Genomic DNA, 22,259 nt, shown 5'->3' with positions numbered 1-22,259 from the left:
GCATGAACTCAGCATGTTCAGCACCCAAGTCCCACCCCTGAAAGTTCTTGAACTTTCCTCATGGGCAGGGACTTTCTGAGGGGGAAATTTTTACCTGGAACTTCATTTAGACCCTGTTCCCTGTGGTCAAAACACACTGAGTACCACTCAAAAGTCTGTAGTTCTTGGGGAAAGTTCCTGCGGTGGAAACGTGGATCATGTGCATATTTTTCAATAAACTTAAAATATATTGTTTATATAGATATAGTCAACAACTTAAAATGGATAATTTTATATTTCATCATTATTTTTACTTTCATAATTCTTACTATTTCATTTGCAATGCTTAATTGGATTGTTTTAAAGTTACTGACTCTTAAATGTTATGCAAGCACATTTATTTCAAGACATGATTACAGATAAAGAAAATGTATGTCATACAGGTTCTTCTCAGTTATCATAATCTGTAGCATAAAAAGAAATGCTGATTTACAATTCAAGATAAATGTAAATTGCTCCTCTGCTGTAGTGATGTGGAATAATTAAGTTCCCCCAAATTGCAGTTTAGGCTACATGTTACACCCATCAACTTGGTACTCTTTCACAAAATCTTTCAGCCCCTTGCAGTAAATCCTGTTGACTGATGCTTTGCAGGTTGAAGGTGATAGCTTCTGCTCAACCCATGTCTTTGAATCCAGCAGGTACTGCATGCTGAGAAAGAAAGAGTTCATGTCTATTAGCTTTAATGTCATCTATATGCTAGTGCAGCTGTTTTCAAGTTGCTGTTTTAAGTTTTTGATGCCAAGGACCCTGAAATACAATAATGTCAATTCAAGGGATCCTACATTTTTCATGTATAGGCAAATACTATATATTTCATGTATAAGAACTTTGTATTACGTTATTTCCACATTACAATATAATACGTTTTTTTCTAGTTTTACAGTGGTTTTAAATATGTTATATGTACACTGCCATTCAAAAGTTTGAAGTCCGTAAGATTTTTAAAATATTTTTTTAAAGAAGTCTCTTATGTTCACCAAGGCTGCATTTTATTGCTGTGAGTTTGTGGACATGTTTTTCAGGATCCTTTGATGAATAGAACATTTAAAAGAACATCTCAGGTTGTAACTGTAACCATGTAACCAACTGGAACCATGGTTCTCTGAGAAGGGAACAAGATGCTGTGTTGGAAGTAGTGATGCTATGGGAATGCCTCTGCGTGATTGCATTTTGAAGCATGTGTGAATTCAGTCCAATAGCATGGTGGGACATCAGCAAGTAGCATGTGACTCATGACCAGGAAGCTATATAGCGCACACGGACGAAGCTTATAAGCTTATCAGCTTATGTTTGGCCGAAGCAAGTCAATCACAGGGAGGCAGGAAGTATGGCAGGGCAATGTAGAATCTCATTCCCTTCTCAGGGAACCATGGTTAAAGTCATAACCTGAGATGTTCCCTTTCGAGGGAGCTTGTGCAGTAGTGATGCTATGGGAACGATAATACCCACTCTGCTGTACTGACAAGTGCCTGTCTAGTGTGAATCATAGCAAGCACTAATCTAGGACATGAGTACCTGGGACAGATAAGTGGAGTCCAAGTCCAGGTTGTAAAACCTTACAAATGTGTGTGGAGAGGACTAGCCCGCCGCATCACATACTTTCTTGTAGGGATACTCTTGACAATAACACCGTGTCCTAACCAGACGCGATGCGATCAGATTCCAGATATTATCTGATATTATCATTGCCATACTTTGTGTTGCTGTTTCAGCTGCGATGTTGTGGATAAACAGAAACCTTTTCTAAAATAGAATATTTGCGTGTCGCTGTCATGGCTGGTTAGGACACGGTGTAAGGCTTTTAAAGCTGCCATACTTCTCTTAGTTTTTGCCATACTCTTAGCTGCCATACTTCTCTTAAGGGGGTCGCACACCGGACGCGAAGCTCGGCGCCGCGCCGCGCAGCGCCACGCCGCGTCTCAGGTATCTCACACCGGACGCGCACATTCTATACGCGCGAGCTCAATTTTGAATCGGCTTCTGACAGAAGAGCTGCACGATGAAAGCTTACTTTATTTATTTTTTATTTTTTTATTTGTATTGAATAATAGCTGACTTTTGAAGGTTCATTAATGAAAATCACATTATGTCTGTTATTGTTTTGTTGTATCGGTTGTCTAGGCAACTATGTTACATTGTAGCAATATTATTTAACTAACGTTAACTAGCTAGTCCGAGTAAAAACGTTAGCAAAACAAGTTATTTCGGTAACACTTTACAATAAAGTTTCATTTGTTATCATAGTTAATGTATTAGGTTAACTAACATGAACTATGAGCATTTGTTACAGTATTTATTAAGCTTTGTTAACTTAATGTTAGTTAAAAAACAGTTGTTCTTTGTTAATGTTAGTTCAGTGTAACTAATGTTAAATACAACTTTGATTTTAATAATGTATTAGTAAATGTTGTAATTAACTTAAACAAAGATTAATAAAGGCTGTATAAGTGCAGTTCATTATTAGTTAATGATAACTAATGTATAATAATATATAATATATTTAATATTTCGTATTTTGTGGGGATTTCACAGTACTAAAGAATATTAACTTCTAAATTATGCAGTATTCAACAGACATAATTACATTATATTATATATTTATCCAATGTAGACTATGAAGGTTTTTGAATGCCCTGTTTTTTATGTCCTCCTCAAACAGATCAAATATTGACGGACAACAACAACAACAAAAAAAAAAAAACTGCTGCACTGCTACTTTTACGTCGAAGACTGAAAAATAGAGGCAATCGAATTTTCCTGTGCTTTGTTATTTCGCATCACTGAGGTTAGTGTATGGAAAAATGGCACAAAAGAGCAAAATAATATATTAGAAAGGGCTACGTTTATTATACATTTTCCCCAAATATGTTTAGACCTTACTCAAGCTGTTGAACTGTAGCACAGGGTGAAATCAGTATGTACATTGACGATTTGAGGGAAATATAATATAAATTTAATATAAAACCTTGAAATGGCGCTCTGTGGCGCGTCAGGATTTTGAACAACTTCCTGAGTCGTAGCTGGGCGCCGCGGACAGGCGCCGAATGTCGCCGCCGGTGTGCGTACTCTCATAGAAAACAATGTGTTCGAATTTTAAAGACGTGACGCGGCGCTGCGCGGCGCCGAGCTACGCGTCCGGTGTGCGACCCCCTTTAGGGTGCTTTCACACTTGGTTCGATTGCCTGGACCGAACCAGAGTTCGATTGCACCCCCCTCCCCCTGCCCCCACTGGACTGTGTTCACATTATATTATTTGGGTCCGAACTGCGGTTCGTTTGCGTCATCAAACCAGCAGCTGTTTACTCCGTTGCTTAGTAACGACGGCGCAGGAGAAGGCGGCAAAATGCATAACGTTGCTCTCTCTTTTGTTCATAACGACACTTGCCTCTATCTACCGCGACTGTAGTACGGAAGGTGAGCAGAAATAAGAAAGGCTACACTACAGCTCTCTGCTTGCAGCAGGTCAGTCACGCTCGTTGGGAAAGTGAGTTAAACACACAAACAAACATTTTTATCAAATAATACGGCATTAATAGCGGTTCACTTCCGCAATTTGGTACGTTTGCATTCATATCAGAAGCGAACCGTACCGGAGTTCACTTGAACCGCACCCCAGACCACCCTTTTTAAGCGGACTCGGGTGCGGTTCGCGGGTGCGCACCCGAGTTCAGAGGACCGTGTTCACATCATCCAAACGCTCTACTCTCTTAGAGTGCTCTGACAGCCATAGGTAAAGTCTTTCTGCATGCCTCATAAGAAAAAGAAATAGTCTTGACTATCCACTTGCTCACTGTCTGCTTGGTCGTTGGAGAACCTTTCCTATGCGACCCAAAACATACAAAAAGACCTGAAGTAGAAGACTGGCAGAGAACAACCTAACCAACTTCTCTAAAACCCTCCTCAGAGTGGGCGAGTCTCTCAGTGGCTTGGGGCGGACACTGAGAACTGAACTCGCTGGAAACCGCTGCGCCCCGAAGCACCATGGGTGGCGGGGTTGTCAGAATGGTGCCCTGAGGGAACCAAGGAGAAGCAGGCATCGTATAAGGTGGTGTGAGCCATTGGCGTCACTACCTCTTAGCTGAAGCCTTCTTGGAAATAATGACAGTCCATAGATCCACAGTGGCAGACGTTCACAATGAGCACAGTTAGCACCCTTAGGGTGTACTCAAACTAGGCTTTCTGAAACGTGCCCAAGCACGTTTGACCCTAAAAGCCCGGTTCATTTGACTAATGTGATCACTCCGTACCATGCCCAGTCCATTTAGCTGTCATCCGCTTGGAAGAGGTGGGCCAGAGCACAGTTCAGCTGGGCCCGGGCGCGGTACACATGCAGTGTGACCACTAACCTTGACGAAGCACGGAACAGCTATACTTTAGTGCGCTACTGTCATCATTACGACAACAAACATCTTTATTACTACGTGGATAGTACACTTTTCAATTAATGTAATTCGAGTGTAGCTGGGTTTATAACAGGTCTGGTTCTCACCTTATTGATGAACAGGAATTGTAGCTGCAAATTCCTCCAAAATCCTCTTATACGTGCAAGTGAAAATCGCTGGGCGGGTAAACGATAAATCTATTAGGCATTATCTTAACGAAAGTGCTTTTCTTCCGTTTCTTTCCATAAAAAAAGTTGCATCGGGGGACAATGACGCTCAGTTCGAGGCAACCGTGCCTAGTGTGAGTATACCCTTAATGATGCTCTGGTCCCATAAAACAACACATAAATTGTGTTATACACTAGGGGTTGCACCGATTAATTGAATATTCGACCTTGATGCTCTGCTTTGACGCTTTAAGTATGACCTCAACTAGTCACTGGTCATAGCCTATAGAGGGTGTAGCAGGATAAAGTTCACATTTATGCTCCATATCCAACAGTTACTGACAAATAAATGCATACTCCAGTAGCGCTCCACAAGCTATGTTTGATTATTCCATCTGGATTCTCAATATTGAACGGATGAATGCATGTTTTAAACAGCTTATTGTACACGTAAGTTAATCGCCATTCTAAACTGCGCCGCTACATTGGGCACACACATAGACAGTAGCATGCAGATCGCGCATGCTCACAGAATCATTCAGAAGCGCAGAAATTTATTGCCAAAACTGTTCTGTGATTTATCAATAAAATAGAAACTGAAAAGCTCTAGCATATATTTCTTAGTAACTAAAATCCACAACTTCACTATTTGTAGAGAGAAGCTGCCAAATAGAATTAATTCACTCACTCGCTCTCTCACTAATGGATTCATATAAGTGTAGTCTTTACTGTGCTACATTATCTGTAGCCTGTCTGATTTAGAACAAGCAGAAATCTGTGAGAAATACGACGACTCAAAGACAAAAGAATTGATAAAAATAAGCTGTTATGTAGGAGAAATATTTATGGGCAGCGTCATATCATATGCCATAGCTGTGCACAAGGCAACCTCAGCTCGAGGTTCAGAGGCTCGTTCACACAGAATGCATTTTTGTTTTCAAAAACGCAAGACATGGACAGTGGAATGGGGGGAAAAAAACACAAGACCTCGAGACTTTTTTTTTAATGTCGACTTTAAAATATCTGAAGTCATTCAACCCCTAGTATACACACCTGTGATGTAACATGGGCAGGGAGGAACACACAATCTAAAATACTGGTTATAACTTTTACTGAGTGTAAATGACTATGGACAAACAAACAATAAATATGATAGACCGTGCACACAGAGCGCTTTCTGAAGGTACCGAAGCTGACATTGTTTGGTCCGGGTGTGCTATATAGCTTCCTGTTCATGACGTCACATGCTTTGGGCTGATGTCTTGCCATGCCACTGGACTGATTTCACATGTGCTTCAAGACAGTCACGCAGATGGGTTCCCATAGCATTGCTAATTTCAAAGCAGTGTGAATTCCCTCGAAAGGGAACAGCTTTTATTTGAAATAAATTTTTAGGGGTTCAAGCGTGTAGTGCTGAAACCCTATTGTAATTGTTAAATTTTGCAAGGATCAGCATTCTCACCTAAAAGTAAATGGGCAGACCAAACTGTAAGTCGTAGAGACTTGAAACTTTGAGGGCTGGTAGTACTCATACTGACTACAACTTTCACCGGTACAGCGTATATATCTTTTATAAATAAAGACTTTTTGGAGATATGAAGGATGCATTACTACTCAAGATTAACATGAGATTTGCGAGATAGCCCCCCTTTAATTTATTCTAAAGATGAACGAAGGTCTTACGGGTGTGTAATTAATGACAGAATTTTCATTTTTGGGTGAACTAAACCTTATAGGCTATTAGGAAAAAAAGGCACACACAAACTTTCTATTTCAATAGAAAATACAACCGCTAAATGATTAAAATATACTTACTTTCCATTTGAGTCTTTGGTGGGGCCATCATTACCCATGATGAGGTATGTATTGCCCTTTTTCAGCTCACCCTTGCAGTGCTTTCTCTTGGCAAACACCCGTATGCTTTCTGGGCTAACGTCCAAGTCTCCCGCTGAGGTTTATAGGTTAAAGTCTTAGTCTATCTTAGCATTTCTAATAAAATAACAAGCTCAGCACAGTGTCCTTTCTTCATTTATTTAAAAAATTTTCATGACTTGATCTGTATGCATCATAATCACTGTAAAACATAATTTTCAGGATAAATAATAAAAATGACTTACTATTTCTGAGGACCACATTCACAGATGTTGAATACATCATAAAGTTGCTCTCTTCAGTAACTGAATTCACAATGACTTCAAGTGCTGTCAGAAAAAGAATGAATAAGTAAGGTCATATATGCCCCAGCTTGCCATCATTTCTTGAGTTAATAATATTTTATTGAAAATAATTGACTCTTAAAGATCTTTTACGTTTAATTATAGTCTCACAAACCATAGTCAATGTTGGAGTGGTAACAAGCATAATCAAATCTGCCCTTTTTGGTGATGTTCATCTCAATTGTTTTCTTCTCGGTGAAACAGCCCCCTGATGACACAGACCATTAGATTTAATGATGGCATAAAACTCAAACCGATTCTACAATAAATCATCAGATTAGTGTAGATATGCTGACTGGTTTTATGTTTGTTTGAATGGTAAATGGATTACAAGAACCTACTTTCTGCACATTGGCACACATCATCTGAGCACAGGACAGAAACCATGTTGCTCCTCTTGGGGGCGCTGTACAGCACAGAACATCTCCTGTCTGTGAAAACGATGGGGATTGATAACAAATCAGAGCAACCACAATAAATAAAAGGGGTGAAAATAAAGATTAAAACATTTTTTTTTTTTTTTTTAAGTACTCTGTATTCATGTTGGTTTCAAATGTGTGTGTGGGTTTTTTTTTTTTTTTTTACTTTTATACCATTTTAAAGAAAAGTTTCAATGTAACAACTCCAAATATATTGTGTTGTACTTGTAATCATCAATTAAAAAGTAAAATGCATCCGGGATTAAGTTCTGCCAACTCAAGAGTATGCTCAAAGTTTACACACAAGACGAATCTGGAGCACTCTGGAGCAGGTTATGTTCTACATACCCTGAAAGTTACCTCTGTTTTTGAAACTGAAAGTTGAGGTTATCTGCTTACTTACCCTTAAACATACACAGGTATGTCACATAATCTGCTTTCTGGAAGACCCCCTGCTTTTTGGTTCATCCTTAATCTCTGAACTGTTACATGTATCACCCTGACATTTACATTATGCCCCTTTATTCAATATTGAAATAAGAGGAATAGCTTGCCTGGTTCATAGTAATCATAAAACGTAGCAGGAGCTGGTTGAACTAATTCAATGGGCACACTTTGCTTGGCTCCGAATGCTATACAGGCTTCACCTTCATGTATCTGAGGGGTGACAGAGAGATAAGTTTGATTTTTATTATAGGGAGATGTGATTAACTATGACTGTGTGTTTGTGCTCATGTCACCTCATTGAAGTACAACAGCACTCTTCCACGTGTGAGCTCATAGTGAGAAATATATCTGTCCACCAGGTCTTTCAGCTGTAGGTGAGAATGTTACAGAAAATTAGAGAAAAATAAAAACAACTGACAAATACAGAAAGACCACTCAGTCCATCATAAAGATTCAGACAAATGAATGTTAAAACACAGGATAAAGACAAGGATTACACATTTTAAATAATTTCAATTATGACAACTCTCAAAATGGTTTTATAATGAATATGGCAATGTTAAAGGTGCCATCGAACGTTTTTTTTTTTACAAGATGTAATATAAGTCTAAGGTGTCCCCTGAATGTGTCAAAATACCCCATAGATTTTTTTTTTTTTTTTTATAATTTTTTTTTAACTGCCTATTTTGGGGCATAATTAGAAATTCACCGATTCAGGTTGAGGCCCCTTTAATTCTCGTACTCCCCCGCCCCCGGAGCTCACGCTTGCCTTGAACAGCATAAACAAAGTTCACATAGCTAATATAACCCTCAAAATCGATCTTTACAAAGTGTTTGTCATGCATGCTGCCTGCATACATCAGATCATGTGAGTATAGTATTTATTTGGATGTTTACATTTGATTCTGAATGAGTTTGATAGTGCTCCGTGGCTAAAGTTAACATTACACACTGTTGGAGAGATTTATAAAGAATGAAGTTGTGTTTATGAATTATACAGACTGCAAGTGTTTAAAAATGAAAATAGCGATGGCTCTCGTCTCCGTAAATACAGTAATAAACGATGGTAACATTAACCACTTTTAACAGTACATTAGCAACATGCTAACAAAACATTTAGAAAGACAATTTACAAATATCACTAAAAATATCATTATATCATGGATCATGTCAGTTATTATTGCTCCATCTGCCATTTTTCGCTATTGTCCTTGCTTGCTTACCTAGTCTGATGATTCAGCTGTGCACAGATTCAGACATTAATTCTGGCTGCCCTTGTGTAATGCCTTGAACATGAGCTGGCATATGCAAATATTGGGGGTGTACATATTAATGATCCCGACTGTTACGTAACAGTCTGTGTTATGTTGAGATTCGCCTGTTCTTCGGAGGTCTTTTAAACAAATGAGATTTATATAAGAAGGAGGAAACAAAGGTGTTTGAAACTCACTGTATGTCTTTTCCATGTACTGAACTCTTGTTATTCAACTATGCCAAGGTAAATTCAATTTTCCATTCGATGGCACCTTTAATGTATTTGGTCTTAGCAGACTAGATCTGCTATGCTGCTGCTGTTAAGCAAATATGGACTTGCTACTGCTATTAGATAGACCAGCTGCTGTGGGCATGTAAGATATGCTGCTGCTGAATGAATAGAAACACATAAATCCTGTAGCAGATCTTGACAGGTGGAGCTGGGGGAGGTAGACGGTTTCAGAGGAATGAATGGTACTCTGCAAGACTAGCCTACAGTAAACACTGAACCAGACTCATTGGCTGCAGGATAAGCATCTTGTGTCATGCTGTAATGCAGTGCTTTTCAAATATTTTTAAGAGCGACCCTCTTTTCTTCTTTTTAAATTGACGTGACCCATATATAGAACCATTTACATGCAATCAAGTCAAGCCATAAGAATACTAATCCATGGGAGTTGAGTGAATGTTTATGAGCAACACCTGTGCCAAACACTGGTCTCAAGTCCTTCGGAGGAGCTCTGTAAGAATAAAAGGAGTGATGACAGTGTAAGACGAGAAAGGACAAGGCCTGGGATTTACATTGTGGTTTTGTTTACGTTTATGGGCTTTGCATCACCCCTGAAGGTGTCAGATATCACACTGGCACAAAGACATTAGCAGCAGATATCTCAAGTCCTGTAGGTTGTGAGGTGGAGCCGCCATGGATCAAACTTGTTGGTGCAGCACTTCCCACAGATACTCAAATGGATTGAGATCTGGGGAATTTGGAGGCCAGGGCAACACCTTGAACTCTTCATTATGTTCCTCAAACCATTCCTCAACAATGTGTACAGTGTGGCAGGGTGCATCATTCTGCTGAAAGAGGGAACTCTTCCACCAGGGAACACCATTGTCATGATGAAGGGCTGTACCTGGTCTGCAACAATGTTTAGGTAGGTGGCACATGTCAAATTTAAGTCTACATCCATGGTGGCACCCAGGGATTCCCAGCAGAATATTTCCTGGGGCATCACACTTCCTCTACTAGCTTGTTGTCATCCCACAGTGCATCCTGGTGCCATCACTTTCCCAGGTAAACGGTGCACACGTACACAGCCGTCCACATGATGTAATAGAAAATGGGACTCTTCAGATCAGATGACCTTCTTCCACTGCTCCAAGGTCCAGTTCTGATGGTCACATCACGGTTTGTGGTTTGTACCTCCTTAGACCATTGTTGGTAAATTCTCACACCTGCTGATTGGGAGCAACCCACAAGCTTTGCCGTTTCAATACTCTGATGCAGTCACCTTGCCATAACAATTTGACCCTTATCAAATTTGCTCAGATTTTTATTCCTGCCCATTTTTCCTGCATCCAACACATTGATTATGAAAACTGATTGTTTTGTTTACCATCTAATCTAATATGTGGCCTTATTTGGAGACAGTCAATAATATTTACTTCACCTGTGACTGAACATAAGGTGTTTTGGCTCATCGGTGTATAAATTCTATATAAACAAATATTTTTACAAATATTTTTTAAATATAAGAGTACAAAAAAAAAAAAAAGAAAACTTTTAAAGGAAAAACATGCCAAAACGTTAATGAAAAAAAAGTCAAAATACATTGGATAAGATTATGGTTGACCTTTTCCAGATCTGTATTGATTGCATCAAAGCCACTAAGTAGAGTGATGTCAGCAATGGCCATTCCAGACAGGTTCCTCCCCGGTGTGTGACTGTGAGAGAAGACAGATGATGATGATGATACAGATCAGGAGTTCTCAACTCTGGTCTTTGAGGTCCACTTTCCTGCAGAGTTTAGTTCCTACCTTGCTCAAACTTACATGCCTGTAACTTTATAGCGGGGATCTCCAACTAGTCCAACCTAGTCTGCCATCTCTTGAAAAAATAAAATTTTATCAAGCTAAAATCAGGCTGTGGATTAACTAAATGATTAGCTATTTCCTCACAAAAAATGTTTAATCAGCATAGTGAAGCCTCTCATCCATTGACATCCATACAAAAAACAGCCTCTGGTCTCCTTCCCTGCGTAGCGCCAGAGGCGGAGCATTAGCATTAGCCGTTACGCTTTTTTGGCTAAAGGTTGCAGGCTTGCCTTCCAGTTGCTTTGCCCATGCTTTATAGTAATCCTGAAGATCTTGATTAGCTTGTTCAGGTGTGTTTGATTAGGGTTGGAACTAAACTCTGCAGGAAAGTGGATCTCGAGGGCCAGAGTTGAGAACCCCAGAAATAGTTTATGATTATAACAAGATTATGCAAGATTATGATAATACCCTTTAAAACAGCAGATTATGATTGAGTTGACTGATGTTTGTCCGAATACTTTTTTCTCACCTGACACACACTGTATAGACCACATCATTTTGTGTGTTTTGAGTGGTGTCTCTTCTTTGTCTGCTGCGAGCATCAAACCACTCAATGCCTGACTGGGGGAGATCTTCCTCCTCATTCCTCTCTTCTGCCAGTTCATAGTCCCCATAGTAATTGTACATTTGTTGTACTTCAGCTAATGTATGAATAATTGCAGTTATTGCACTGTGACATAATATATGTATATTATATCTAATAATCTGCATAAATTAGATATGAATATATGAATAAAGTTAAATGTATAGTTAAATTAGGGCTGAATTCTGCCATAGATATTCCGTAACTCACTTGTGTATTCCACTTTTCCCATTACATTCACATTTATTGACAAATCAGCACAGTTGGAGTCTTCCTTAAGAGCATAATATGCCTTTGCCACCTACATTAGCAAAACAGAATATATGTATATATCAGCATTTATTTGATCAAAAATACAGTGACATAAATATTTGAAATAATATTACAAATTGTTTTATATATTAATATATTTAAAATGTGATATATATATATATATAATACATAATGTCATCTCATTTTGGAATTAGACACTGTCTCATAGCGTTGATGCTTGGGGAACATCAATAGACTGCACCTCAAGAATCACCAAGGGTGGCTGGATGAGTAGAGGAGCCCCCTAAGGGTCCCAAAGAGAATCTAGCACACAATGTCGAGGTTTGCCCAAATTCCACCCACAAGGGAATAAACCTTCCCAGACCAGAGAAAGGTCCCAAGAAGGAACTTGCTGCCTGTAGATAGCCCTTAGCTGCCTGACATCATAACAAAATGGAGACACCAAGGGGTGCCTCCAGAAAAAAGCTCTAAGCTCGAAGTTTGGTAGCTAGGAGAAATAGCAGCCATGTATACCTTAAGGGCAGCAGGGGCTAGCTGATAAGAGGCACTCTTGGAGAACTCCAGCACTTTACCAATTGGACAGTAGACTGGGTTCAAGTGGTGTTTTCCAACCACAATGCCTCAAAGAGTGGCCATTTTAGGGCATACAATTTTTTTGTAGAGGGACCTCTGGAACTCAGAATCATCTCAACAACCTTAGTTGAGAGACTGGGATCTATGAGCTGGTGCCCCTCAGGGGCCAGACCTAAAGTTTCTAGATCTCCAGACTGGGGTGATAGATTGACCCATGAACTTGAGACAGGAGGTCTCTCTGGACAGAAATCTCTCAAGGAGTGCCATACAAGATAGACACTACATTCTAAAACAAGACTTGGGCTGACCAAAATGGAGCCACTAATAATAGGTGCAGTCGGTCTTGGCGAACCCTAACTAGAACTCCCAGGAGCAGAGCTATTGGAGGAAAGGTGTACAGACCAAGCCTCAGCTATGTCTGTGCCATGGCGCCCAGTCCCAAAGAAGCTGGAGGTGTGAGGGCGAACCAAGACAACTCTGCCATATGAATTCCACCAACTGAAAGTGGATTTCCCCAGGCCTCATCCCTTGCCTCGACAGTATGCCTGCTTCCAGATTTGCAAACGCCGGCGATGGTATCTGCGAACACAATAGTGGGTGGGAACAGAACTTATATACTCAGGTGACGTGTAATGATTGGTTAGATAATGAGCAATGACGTGCATTAGAGTCTTCCGGGTAGAACTTCCGCTAAACGCTCCCATTTCTCTGACTTGAAAATATCACACTTTTCTTGAGGTTCAGTCTCAGACCTATGCACCTTATATGGATGAGAAAGACACGTCGATGCAGAGCTGGATATACTATATATATATATATATATATATATATATATATATATATATATATATATATATATATATATATTATCCAAATCTTCAAAGCTAGATACATTTTAACATTTAACTCACAAAGTCAAATGCGGTCAGTAAACAAACCAGATAAGTTGTATTTTACACGGTACATTTAGAATAACTGAATTTTTCTGTTTTTCTTTTACTAAAACATCTTGGGACCCCTTGCACGCAGCTGGAGACAAAAAAGGGGACACCTGTCTGCTTTCACTTCAAACTGCAAGCATGATCCACGTCAGCAAATGTGGGATCTGAGCCACAAGGTTGCTTTCAGAGTCGGTAGAGAGGACAAGAGATACCCGTCTCAAGTTCCGCCTCTGCCAACTCAGTTGCAATCCTCATAATCGAAACCTCAGCAAATGCGGGACCCGAACCATGAGGTGCAAATGCCTGACTCTGATTGCTCGAGAAGAGAGCAATCATGGAGCTTGGAGTTTCCTTTATCGCGTAACTCACAAAAAGGACAGTGAGCCATTTTGAGTGCTGGCTGAGCATGCTCCGCTCCCAAACACATAACATACAGATCATGTGTGTCATCCCCCCAAAATAAAGTGGGAGCAAAACTACTAATCTTAGACTTTCTGCTTGCCATAATGTCTAAACCAGAGTGACAAACAAAATCACACAAATGCAAACAGACAAGTGGCTTCCTGAAGACAAAGAAGCTGGGGATTCCGTGATGTGCCCTTTTATTTGTCTTGCTGACAAGCTACGCTACATCACCTGACCTCGCGACAACCAATCAGGATTGCTGTGTTTTCACACCTGCTACACGCCGGTAATGCAGAAGCATTTCTGTAGCACCAACGCAGCTTAGAGTTTCAATGGAAAGGATATAAAATACACACTATGGAATTTTTTTTTTTAAACTGCTCACTTTCATTTTAACTTTTCCTTCTCCTGAAAGGCTTACATCTATTCCTCTTCCTACTAGTCTCTGGAAAGACAAAAGAGATAACATGATTAACAGATCAGCATGAAAAAATAATAAGATAAAACTAAGATAACTGAAAGTCATAGTGAAACTATGTTTATAAGAACATGTGAACTTACAGTGACACCTAGAGTACAGCAGGCCAAATTATGTCCTCAATATCCTCTTTTCAATATACAGTATTCTATACACCCCCATTCTTTTATGTATATATGTGTGTCATACTATAGTATTTTATATTTAGGACAGAATTTTGACTTTAATTTTTCATTCTCCTTAGCCATTTTGTTAGATTTGTGTCTGTCCCAGTTATTTACCCACATTATTAAACCTACATTAATTATTTTTATTTAAAAAATAATTATAATTACTTTTTTCTATTTCACACAATTTCCCATAAAATGAACACATTATATCTAATATATATTTGCTGCAGTATCTTCCATACAATTCTGACATTCATTCATTTTTTTTTTTTTTATTATGAAATGGGGTTTTAGTAAAGATTTTATAATAATGTGTGTATTTTATATAACAATAGAAGCTTTCCCAGTGGGGTTCACAAACTTTTAAGTAGCAATAGCTTATCTGGCTATATTACCCAGCCACAGGTTCAAACTGTTTACCTTTAATTCTGTTTCCACTTTCTTTTCATGTTTGTCCAAATGCAGCTTCTCCATCTCAGACCTTCCTGGAACGGTGAACTGTGCATTGACTATAGTGATGGGGTTGTCTGGTATTCTCAGTGCATACTCTGAGAGGGCTTCCAAAGCCATGATAGTGTCCTAAAGTGTGTTTGAATGGAATAAAATAGTGTCATTTTACAATTCCTCCAAATACTCTTTGTAAACAAAGTAACATGCATACAGTTTCATTCAGTCTCATTAAACTTACTTGTGTTGATTTGAAACCACCTTCATAGTTCTCTTGTGAAGACAAGAAGCATGCAGCAGCATGTGCTGTTATGAAGTCATTTTGTGCTAGTGCAGTCAGGAGAGCGTATGCGGTGGTCTCTACTGTTAACGCCATTCCAGGGGGCACACGATTACTTTTAACCTCATTGACCAGACGCATATTGTTATCATCTTGCCACACAAGACACTCTCCAGCTTACCAGTTCAATTGAGCAGGTGATAGGAAAGAATTCACAGAAGTACATTAATGAATGACTAAAATGAATGATTAAAGTCATGAACACTTCCATAGAGAAGTCAGTACTTGGTATGATACCTGGTTTTGCAAAACTTTTGAGTTTACTCCATGCTGACAGTGCTTGAGTTCGGTCACTGAGGCAGGTTGACAAACAGTACGCTGTAATGGCTAAGGCATAAGGTCTTTTCAGATCATCAACCCGTTTAAGGAGGAAGTTGGTGGCACGAGAGATGCTATTCTCCTAGTGAGCATTAAAAGCATTTTTAAAAACATTTTTATTAAAACTGTTTTCTTTTTTATTGTCTATTACAGCCTTTCTGTCAATCCAAGCTAATTGGAAATACATAACTCTAACTACATTTCTGCAAAACTGCAAAAATGTACTTATACATACATTTCACTGCAGTTTCCAGCTGAAATGAACACTAGAGGCAGTAAAACACCAATAACTTTTGCTCCTTTTGACACAAATTATGATTACAGGGGCAATTTATAATTAGTAATAAAGACTTTTTTTTTTCATCCGGTTCCTTGCACAATAGCTACTTAGCTACACTTACCATAATGAATGATTTAGTTTTGACATTTGCATCACATAACTAGGCCCATACGTAGGCCTATGGCTTTGAGCCTATAGCATTGCACTTATAATGTGGAGAACTTGGGGTATGAGTCCCGTGAAACACAAATCACAACAAAAGGGCTCAAAGCCTCATAGACGGAAGCTAAATCAGCAGGGTTGCTTAAGCATATGTGTTTTTGTCTCACTTTTACTTATGCTCACACTGTTAATTTCGGTATAGTGTAGGTGGTACATTACTTTCAAACGTGATAAATCATTAACCTTTTTAGTGTAACACAACAGACATTTCATTTTTAAAGTGCCATGATACGTGCGTTGACCAACATAATACAATTTTGCCAAAGTCGCATTTAACCGTTTCTGAGAAAACTGACACTATTTAGAGCCAGTCACTGGACATTTAACATTGAAACTGCTGCGAAATGTGCTGCAAGCAATGTAATATCATTGTACAAAAAATGTACCCACAGGCACTTTTTACGTTTTATTGCTTACAGCACCTATTGTGAGACACAAAAGTTCAGCGAAATGTACCAGGAGCAACATGTTTCAGGTTTTGCAGAAATGTATCCAGAGTCATGTATTTCCAGTGCAGTTGCTCCACAAAGTATTGGACACTCAAGTCTCACTTTACAATGTTAAAATTTCAGTGCATTTTATACAAAATATATACCAAGTGATATATTTTCACATTTCTACAGAGCCCCTAACATGGACATAGAAATAAAATATTTTTATGCTTTTGCATTCCCCTCACACTTTGCGTTCTCTTGAAAAAGTTTTTTGTTTCTCTAAGAAACTTTAAGTTCACCCTCAAAAGTTTTGTATATTGAAAATGAATGCAAAACTGGTGATAAAATAATGCTTTTGTGAGAAGGGCAAATACAAAAGCATGAAAATATAATTTTCCTGCCATCTCATATTTTTTTTCCATCACCATATCCTCTTAGTTGTGCTGTAAATTGTGGCTTAGGTGTCCAAATACTTCTTGAGGCCTGTGTAAATGATGCAATCACTGGTTCTTACCACATTGGTTATTTCGCTTTCCAAGAAAGGGAGGGAATGTTTGAGGGCTATCGTGATAAAAGCTGTTAAAGAGGCATCTTGTTCAACTCCTCCAATACCTCCCTACAACAAAAACACTGAATATCAGCACAATTAATGCAGTACCACAGGAATGCAATTCCTGTATATACGATTTTGCAATGTTTGACAGGGTAAAGCTTTTTGCATATCCCCTTGATTTACTGGCAAATGATGGGAGACATTCAGACCTGCATTTCCCTGTGATAGACTGGATTAGCATCAGTGAAGGATCCATCTGAGCTCTGTGTTTTAATCAGATATGTGACTGCTTGGCGGATGTCCTCCTGTGAAATCAACCTTTCTGTTGTTCCTTGCTGTTCAAGAGTTTCTATCTGTCGATCAGCCACAATAGACAGCACTTTCACCACCAGCGCAGTCAACCTATGGGAAATGAGAAGCCATCTGATACTTCAAATTGTTTAGGTTTCAAAATCTAAAAAAGTATATTTTATTGTGTAAAATATGGGATGTGGCAAGTGCTGCATTCATTTGCATGAAACATTTGTACGACTTTATTTTTCGTTTACCAGGTACTTGTCGGATGCTTTAGCCAGGCTCCATAAGATCCATCAGGCTTTTTGAATGTTAAAATTCGATCATAAGCTGCCAAAATAAAATGACACCACAAACATTTATAGTGACAGGGTACAAACTGTGTTAAATCATAGACCTTAGTCAGGAAAGAGGTTATATGTAATGTTTTTGTTAATGCAAACTGGCCTTTGAGGGATATTTGATGCTGACTGAAGAAAATTCACTCTTACTTCTGTAGATACAATTCTAAATTCTTCTTTTTTTTTTTTCAGATTCCCCAGTAGACAGATTAAGAACCTTGAACAGTCTGTATTATGCATCATAGCTTGCTTTTCTACCCAGACTGAGGTCCATTGGATTGGCATTTTCAGTACATTCAGTAACAACCTAATCTCACAGGAAAACATACTATTTTCTGAAGTTACGAAGTGGCAATTTAATATGAATTAGCAGGGACATGATTTAAAAAAGTAGGTACGAGTGAAGGTCTACCCCCTACCCCTTAACATACCCATCACTGGGGCATAAGCAGATTATACGAAAACGTATGGATGAGATCGTATTGAATTCATACGAATTACCCAGCTAAAACGTCAAATAGTTGCAAATTGTCATGAGATTGTGTTGTGTCATACAGGTACACTAAACCTTGCTCAATGAAATCTAATGCTTTGTCTCTGGATCCTGCTTCCAGTTCCAGCCATCTTTGGCTTTTGTCCAGGTAGCGGATTGATAAAGCAGTTGGAGACATGAAGATCATAGTCTGCTCTCCGCAGCCTTTCGGTGCCCGGATCAGATTTTCCACTTTGGATGGTGAGAGTAATGGAACAGCAGTAGACTGGGCAAATGCTTCTTCTGCATAAAAGCAAAAAAAAAAAAAAAAAATCTATTTAAATAAATATTATTAGGTTTGACCTCAACCCATAAATAATGTTAATTATTTTGAAAGCATTCACAACAACTTAGTTTTAAAACATTTTGCTTTGGACCTTCTAGTTTGACAAACAGGTTGACATCCGTTTCTGGAACGGTGTTGTTTGGGAAAAATCCCTCGATAAAGAAGCGCCGGTCACTTCTACCTGATGAACAGAGTTCAGGTTTTTATACACGTTGAGATTACCATGTCAACTTTTTAAGCTTTTTTCACAATATGTGTATATCTGAATTTGTAATGGGTGATCAAATGATAGCTAATAATCTCACCATTCAGATTAATAAAATAAGTCTTCTCTTCTCTGATTTCCACTCCCTCATTCTGAGACATAAAGAGAAAGACAAAAGATAGATTTTAGGATCACTGAAATCCAATTGTTCAAGGATATGGCATAATTTTTTTGTATTTTGTCATTCCACTTTCCCTTACCTCAACCAAGAGCATCTTTTGAATAGAATCCACTTTTGTTTTTTCTTCTTCATCATCATCATCTTCATAAATTGCAATAGTGATAGGGATTTGGCCTATTACCATGGGAACAGCAGGAAAAGTTACAGTTTGAGATGACTTTTCCTCCAGACTGATTCTGACCGTGGAAGATGAAGATGCTGACCCGGGTGAACAAACACCATCCACTTGTTTCATTTGCACAACAAGCTGACCATGAAAGTGATGAAGAATCTATATTAATCTCAAAAATCATTTATATACTATTCTACTACTGTTAGGGTGACCAGATTTCTCATGGTGGAATTATTATTATTATTATTATTATTATAAATTTCTATAAAAAAGGAAATTTACAAACAATACGACAAATACAACAGAGATACAAATTAAACAAACGTTTTTCAGATACAGTTTTTTTTTTAATTAGGCTACTGTCCCTTTAAGACTGAATTCATGGATGTAATATCCTGACACATATCCGGTTTTCACCCACCTGTTTATGCCCACTTGAGACATAACCGACAGTATTTACATGAGATACTCCACATGTGGACATATTGACACTTATGTATGCATTTGACCATTCAGGCACAAGGAGAACTGTCTGGGATCGCACGCAAGGAAAGAGAGAGCATGCACATTTCTGGTGTGTGTCATTCAGAGCAAATCCACCTATCCACCTTCATTAATGGCAAGTTAATCGATAATGAATTGTGATTGGATTGGATGGTAATTTTGTTTTACGATGAATTTTATTGGGCTGTTCTTGCACGACAGAACACCACTACTACTACTACTACTACTACTACTACTATTTCTATGATCACCCAGACTTAAGGAAATAGGAGGAAAGATGAAATACGGGACAAAGCATTATATTTTCTTAATAAATCGGGAAAATAGAAAAATAGAGCTGAAATACGGCACTGTCCCGGGAAAAACGGGACATCTGGTCACCCTAACTACTGTATTACAATGTATAATGTAACAATAAATGCTGTTATAATGATTTAAAATGGATAAGTAGAACAACAACAACAAGACCCAACAACAACAACTGAAAAATTAATTTAAACAAACCTTCCTTTCTGTCATTCCGTAATTAAAGATCACCACAACTATAGACAGCTGCTCAAAGCGTTTGACCGAATAGGGAAGCCTCAAGGAAATAAACACTGGCTTAAATACAAGTAGGTCAACAGGTTCTGCCACACAAAAACCTGTAAATAATAAAAGTAAAAGGCTTAGTTTGTTGGTAGGTTGACATTAAATTTGATAGCAGTGAGAGGGAAAATTACCATGGGATGGTGACACACTGAGAGCCTGGATCTCCCATGTTGTAATAGAGTGGGGTAAATGGATTGTGTGTCTGGAAGAAAGACCAGGTGCAGTTAAATCATTATATAAGACCCTTGTAAATCTTAACACTGTTTTAAAGGAAACTCAATGTAAACATGTTATATTGTAATAAATTTATATGTTTGATATTTTCACTACCGTGTCCTAACTGCATGCGCTAAGATTCCAACGACAAGCAGTTTGACTGTCCACACTAGACGCGACGCGGCAATGCAAAGCGATAAAAGTCAATCAAATACTACAGCCAATCAGAAGAGAGTGTGGGCGAGCTCTCTTGGCAAGAGCACAGAAATGGGTATGTAGCTACATAGTAAAATTCATATACCACTGAAACAATCTTTGTCATAGAATAGCTACACTTGTTTGTTCGTATTGAATTTATAGTTTGAATGTTCTTGTGCCCATTTTTAGCCAGTGTTGTTTTCATTACAGCTAAAAAGCTGGGAAGACAGAATGATATTCAAACTCACATTATACGCTTTTAACATTAAAAAAAAGCACATAAACAGTACCTGATATTATATGATATTACCTGATCATTGCCACACTTTATGTTGCTGTTCCAGGCACGACGTCGCGGAGAAATAGAAACCGTTTCTGAAATAGAATCGTCGCTTGTCGCCTTCGCGGCTGGTAGGACAAAAACTCAGACTAACATGGAAAGATACCTTTTATCGCGTGTCGCGGCGTCGCGTGTAGTTAGGACACGGTGGACTTTCACATCACTTAAATGTAACATTTATATATTTATAAATGTATATTTATATACCTAACTTTTCCTTTCACATTCATCTGCTTAAACTCGAAGCTTGGAGGGAAATATCGGCGAATTGTTTGTGTTTCAGAGTCAAAGAATTCCTCAACTTCATTAGAATCAGCAGCTGTGGAAATTAAATAAAGAATAATTTGTGGGAAAAACAAAATCAGATGTCTTCATTGAACAGATTGTTGCACACCTGAATTATAAAAGCCTTTGATGGTATTTTTATGACTTGTGCATGGTAGCTTTTCATTAAGATGCTATACTCACTTCTGCCATGCCCTTTCCTCAGGTCCTCTTTCCTCTTTTTGTCTCTTAGCTTGGTTGCAAACTCACAGCACTCTCGGAAGGCATCCACACAATCTTTGCTTTCTGTTTTGCTCACTCTTTTCGCTCGGTCCTCGCAAGTAAACTTCATAGGAATCAGGGTGAAACCATGGCGACAGCATTTCTGCAATTCTGCTTTCTTAAATGCAGCCTCTACAGGACAAAAGTGATGAGCAGAAGTTGAGAGTAATTACACATTTTCAAAGGCATTTCCAGGTCATGTGTGCCACTGTGTATAGAAACAATATTTGAAAAAAAGAGAGAAAATATAAATTGTATCTAAAGACACACTCATTTTTCATTAAACTTTTAATTTGCCCCATAGAAATTAATTGTACTTGAAAAATTGAGATTAAAATGAGACTCACATGTTGTTGTTTTTAAAATACTAAAATGACTAAAACTAAAACAATAAAATAAAAAGTGATAAAAATAAAAAATGAAATAAAATAAGATAAGATAATTTAAAAAAATAATAAAAGTGACAAAAACACATAACATTAAAATAAAAGAAACCAAAAAATATAAAAATGAAAGCTAATTTAAATTAATTAACATTTAATAATATTTTAAAATAATACTAAAATAACACTGAACTTTGAGAATTGATACAAAAGGTAATCAAATTTTCAACTGATAATACTATACCTTTTCCAGCCATTTCTGTTTGAATATCTATAGAGCGTTTGTTGCGCCTAAAGCCAGACTCGCAGCTGAAACCTAGAAGTACAATGAATCAGGAAATATTATTAACAAATCTTTCATTTAAAGGCATTAGCACAATACCAGTCTATTTACAGTATGCCCAGATTGAACATAAAAACACGCAGAAAAGT

At 38.2% G+C, this 22,259-nt stretch overlaps 1 protein-coding gene across 2 annotated transcripts in view; it reads right to left on the bottom strand.

Annotated features, from left to right (window-relative positions):
• Positions 1-338: 338 nt before the first annotated feature.
• Positions 339-22,259, bottom strand: part of LOC137031463 (complement C4-B-like) — a 34,645-nt gene continuing 12,724 nt past the window's right edge. Inside the window, exons 16-41 of one of the 2 annotated variants that reach the window (XM_067402432.1) lie at positions 22,072-22,143; positions 21,367-21,576; positions 21,106-21,217; positions 20,276-20,346; positions 20,058-20,197; positions 18,957-19,184; positions 18,797-18,848; positions 18,583-18,672; positions 18,242-18,448; positions 17,587-17,662; positions 17,248-17,440; positions 17,000-17,101; positions 15,469-15,631; positions 15,133-15,347; positions 14,865-15,023; positions 14,182-14,241; positions 11,815-11,905; positions 11,491-11,662; positions 10,781-10,871; positions 7,967-8,041; positions 7,781-7,883; positions 7,149-7,238; positions 6,923-7,015; positions 6,709-6,792; positions 6,407-6,539; positions 339-690 (exon numbers count right to left, since the gene is read on the bottom strand). In XM_067402432.1, the coding sequence (XP_067258533.1) occupies positions 549-690; positions 6,407-6,539; positions 6,709-6,792; positions 6,923-7,015; positions 7,149-7,238; positions 7,781-7,883; positions 7,967-8,041; positions 10,781-10,871; positions 11,491-11,662; positions 11,815-11,905; positions 14,182-14,241; positions 14,865-15,023; positions 15,133-15,347; positions 15,469-15,631; positions 17,000-17,101; positions 17,248-17,440; positions 17,587-17,662; positions 18,242-18,448; positions 18,583-18,672; positions 18,797-18,848; positions 18,957-19,184; positions 20,058-20,197; positions 20,276-20,346; positions 21,106-21,217; positions 21,367-21,576; positions 22,072-22,143 (3,224 nt within the window). In that variant the 3' untranslated portion in view covers positions 339-548. Of the gene's footprint in view, positions 691-6,406; positions 6,540-6,708; positions 6,793-6,922; positions 7,016-7,148; positions 7,239-7,780; positions 7,884-7,966; positions 8,042-10,780; positions 10,872-11,490; positions 11,663-11,814; positions 11,906-12,852; positions 13,030-14,181; positions 14,242-14,864; positions 15,024-15,132; positions 15,348-15,468; positions 15,632-16,999; positions 17,102-17,247; positions 17,441-17,586; positions 17,663-18,241; positions 18,449-18,582; positions 18,673-18,796; positions 18,849-18,956; positions 19,185-20,057; positions 20,198-20,275; positions 20,347-21,105; positions 21,218-21,366; positions 21,577-22,071; positions 22,144-22,259 lie in introns of those variants that run through there. The other variant, XR_010896559.1, reaches the window with a different exon arrangement.

Source organism: Chanodichthys erythropterus, chromosome 2 (genome assembly GCF_024489055.1).
Source record: "Chanodichthys erythropterus isolate Z2021 chromosome 2, ASM2448905v1, whole genome shotgun sequence".
Classification (NCBI taxonomy): Eukaryota; Metazoa; Chordata; class Actinopteri; order Cypriniformes; family Xenocyprididae; genus Chanodichthys; species Chanodichthys erythropterus.
Note: the sequence above shows the minus strand (reverse complement) of the source record. Positions and strands in the feature narration are given on the sequence as shown.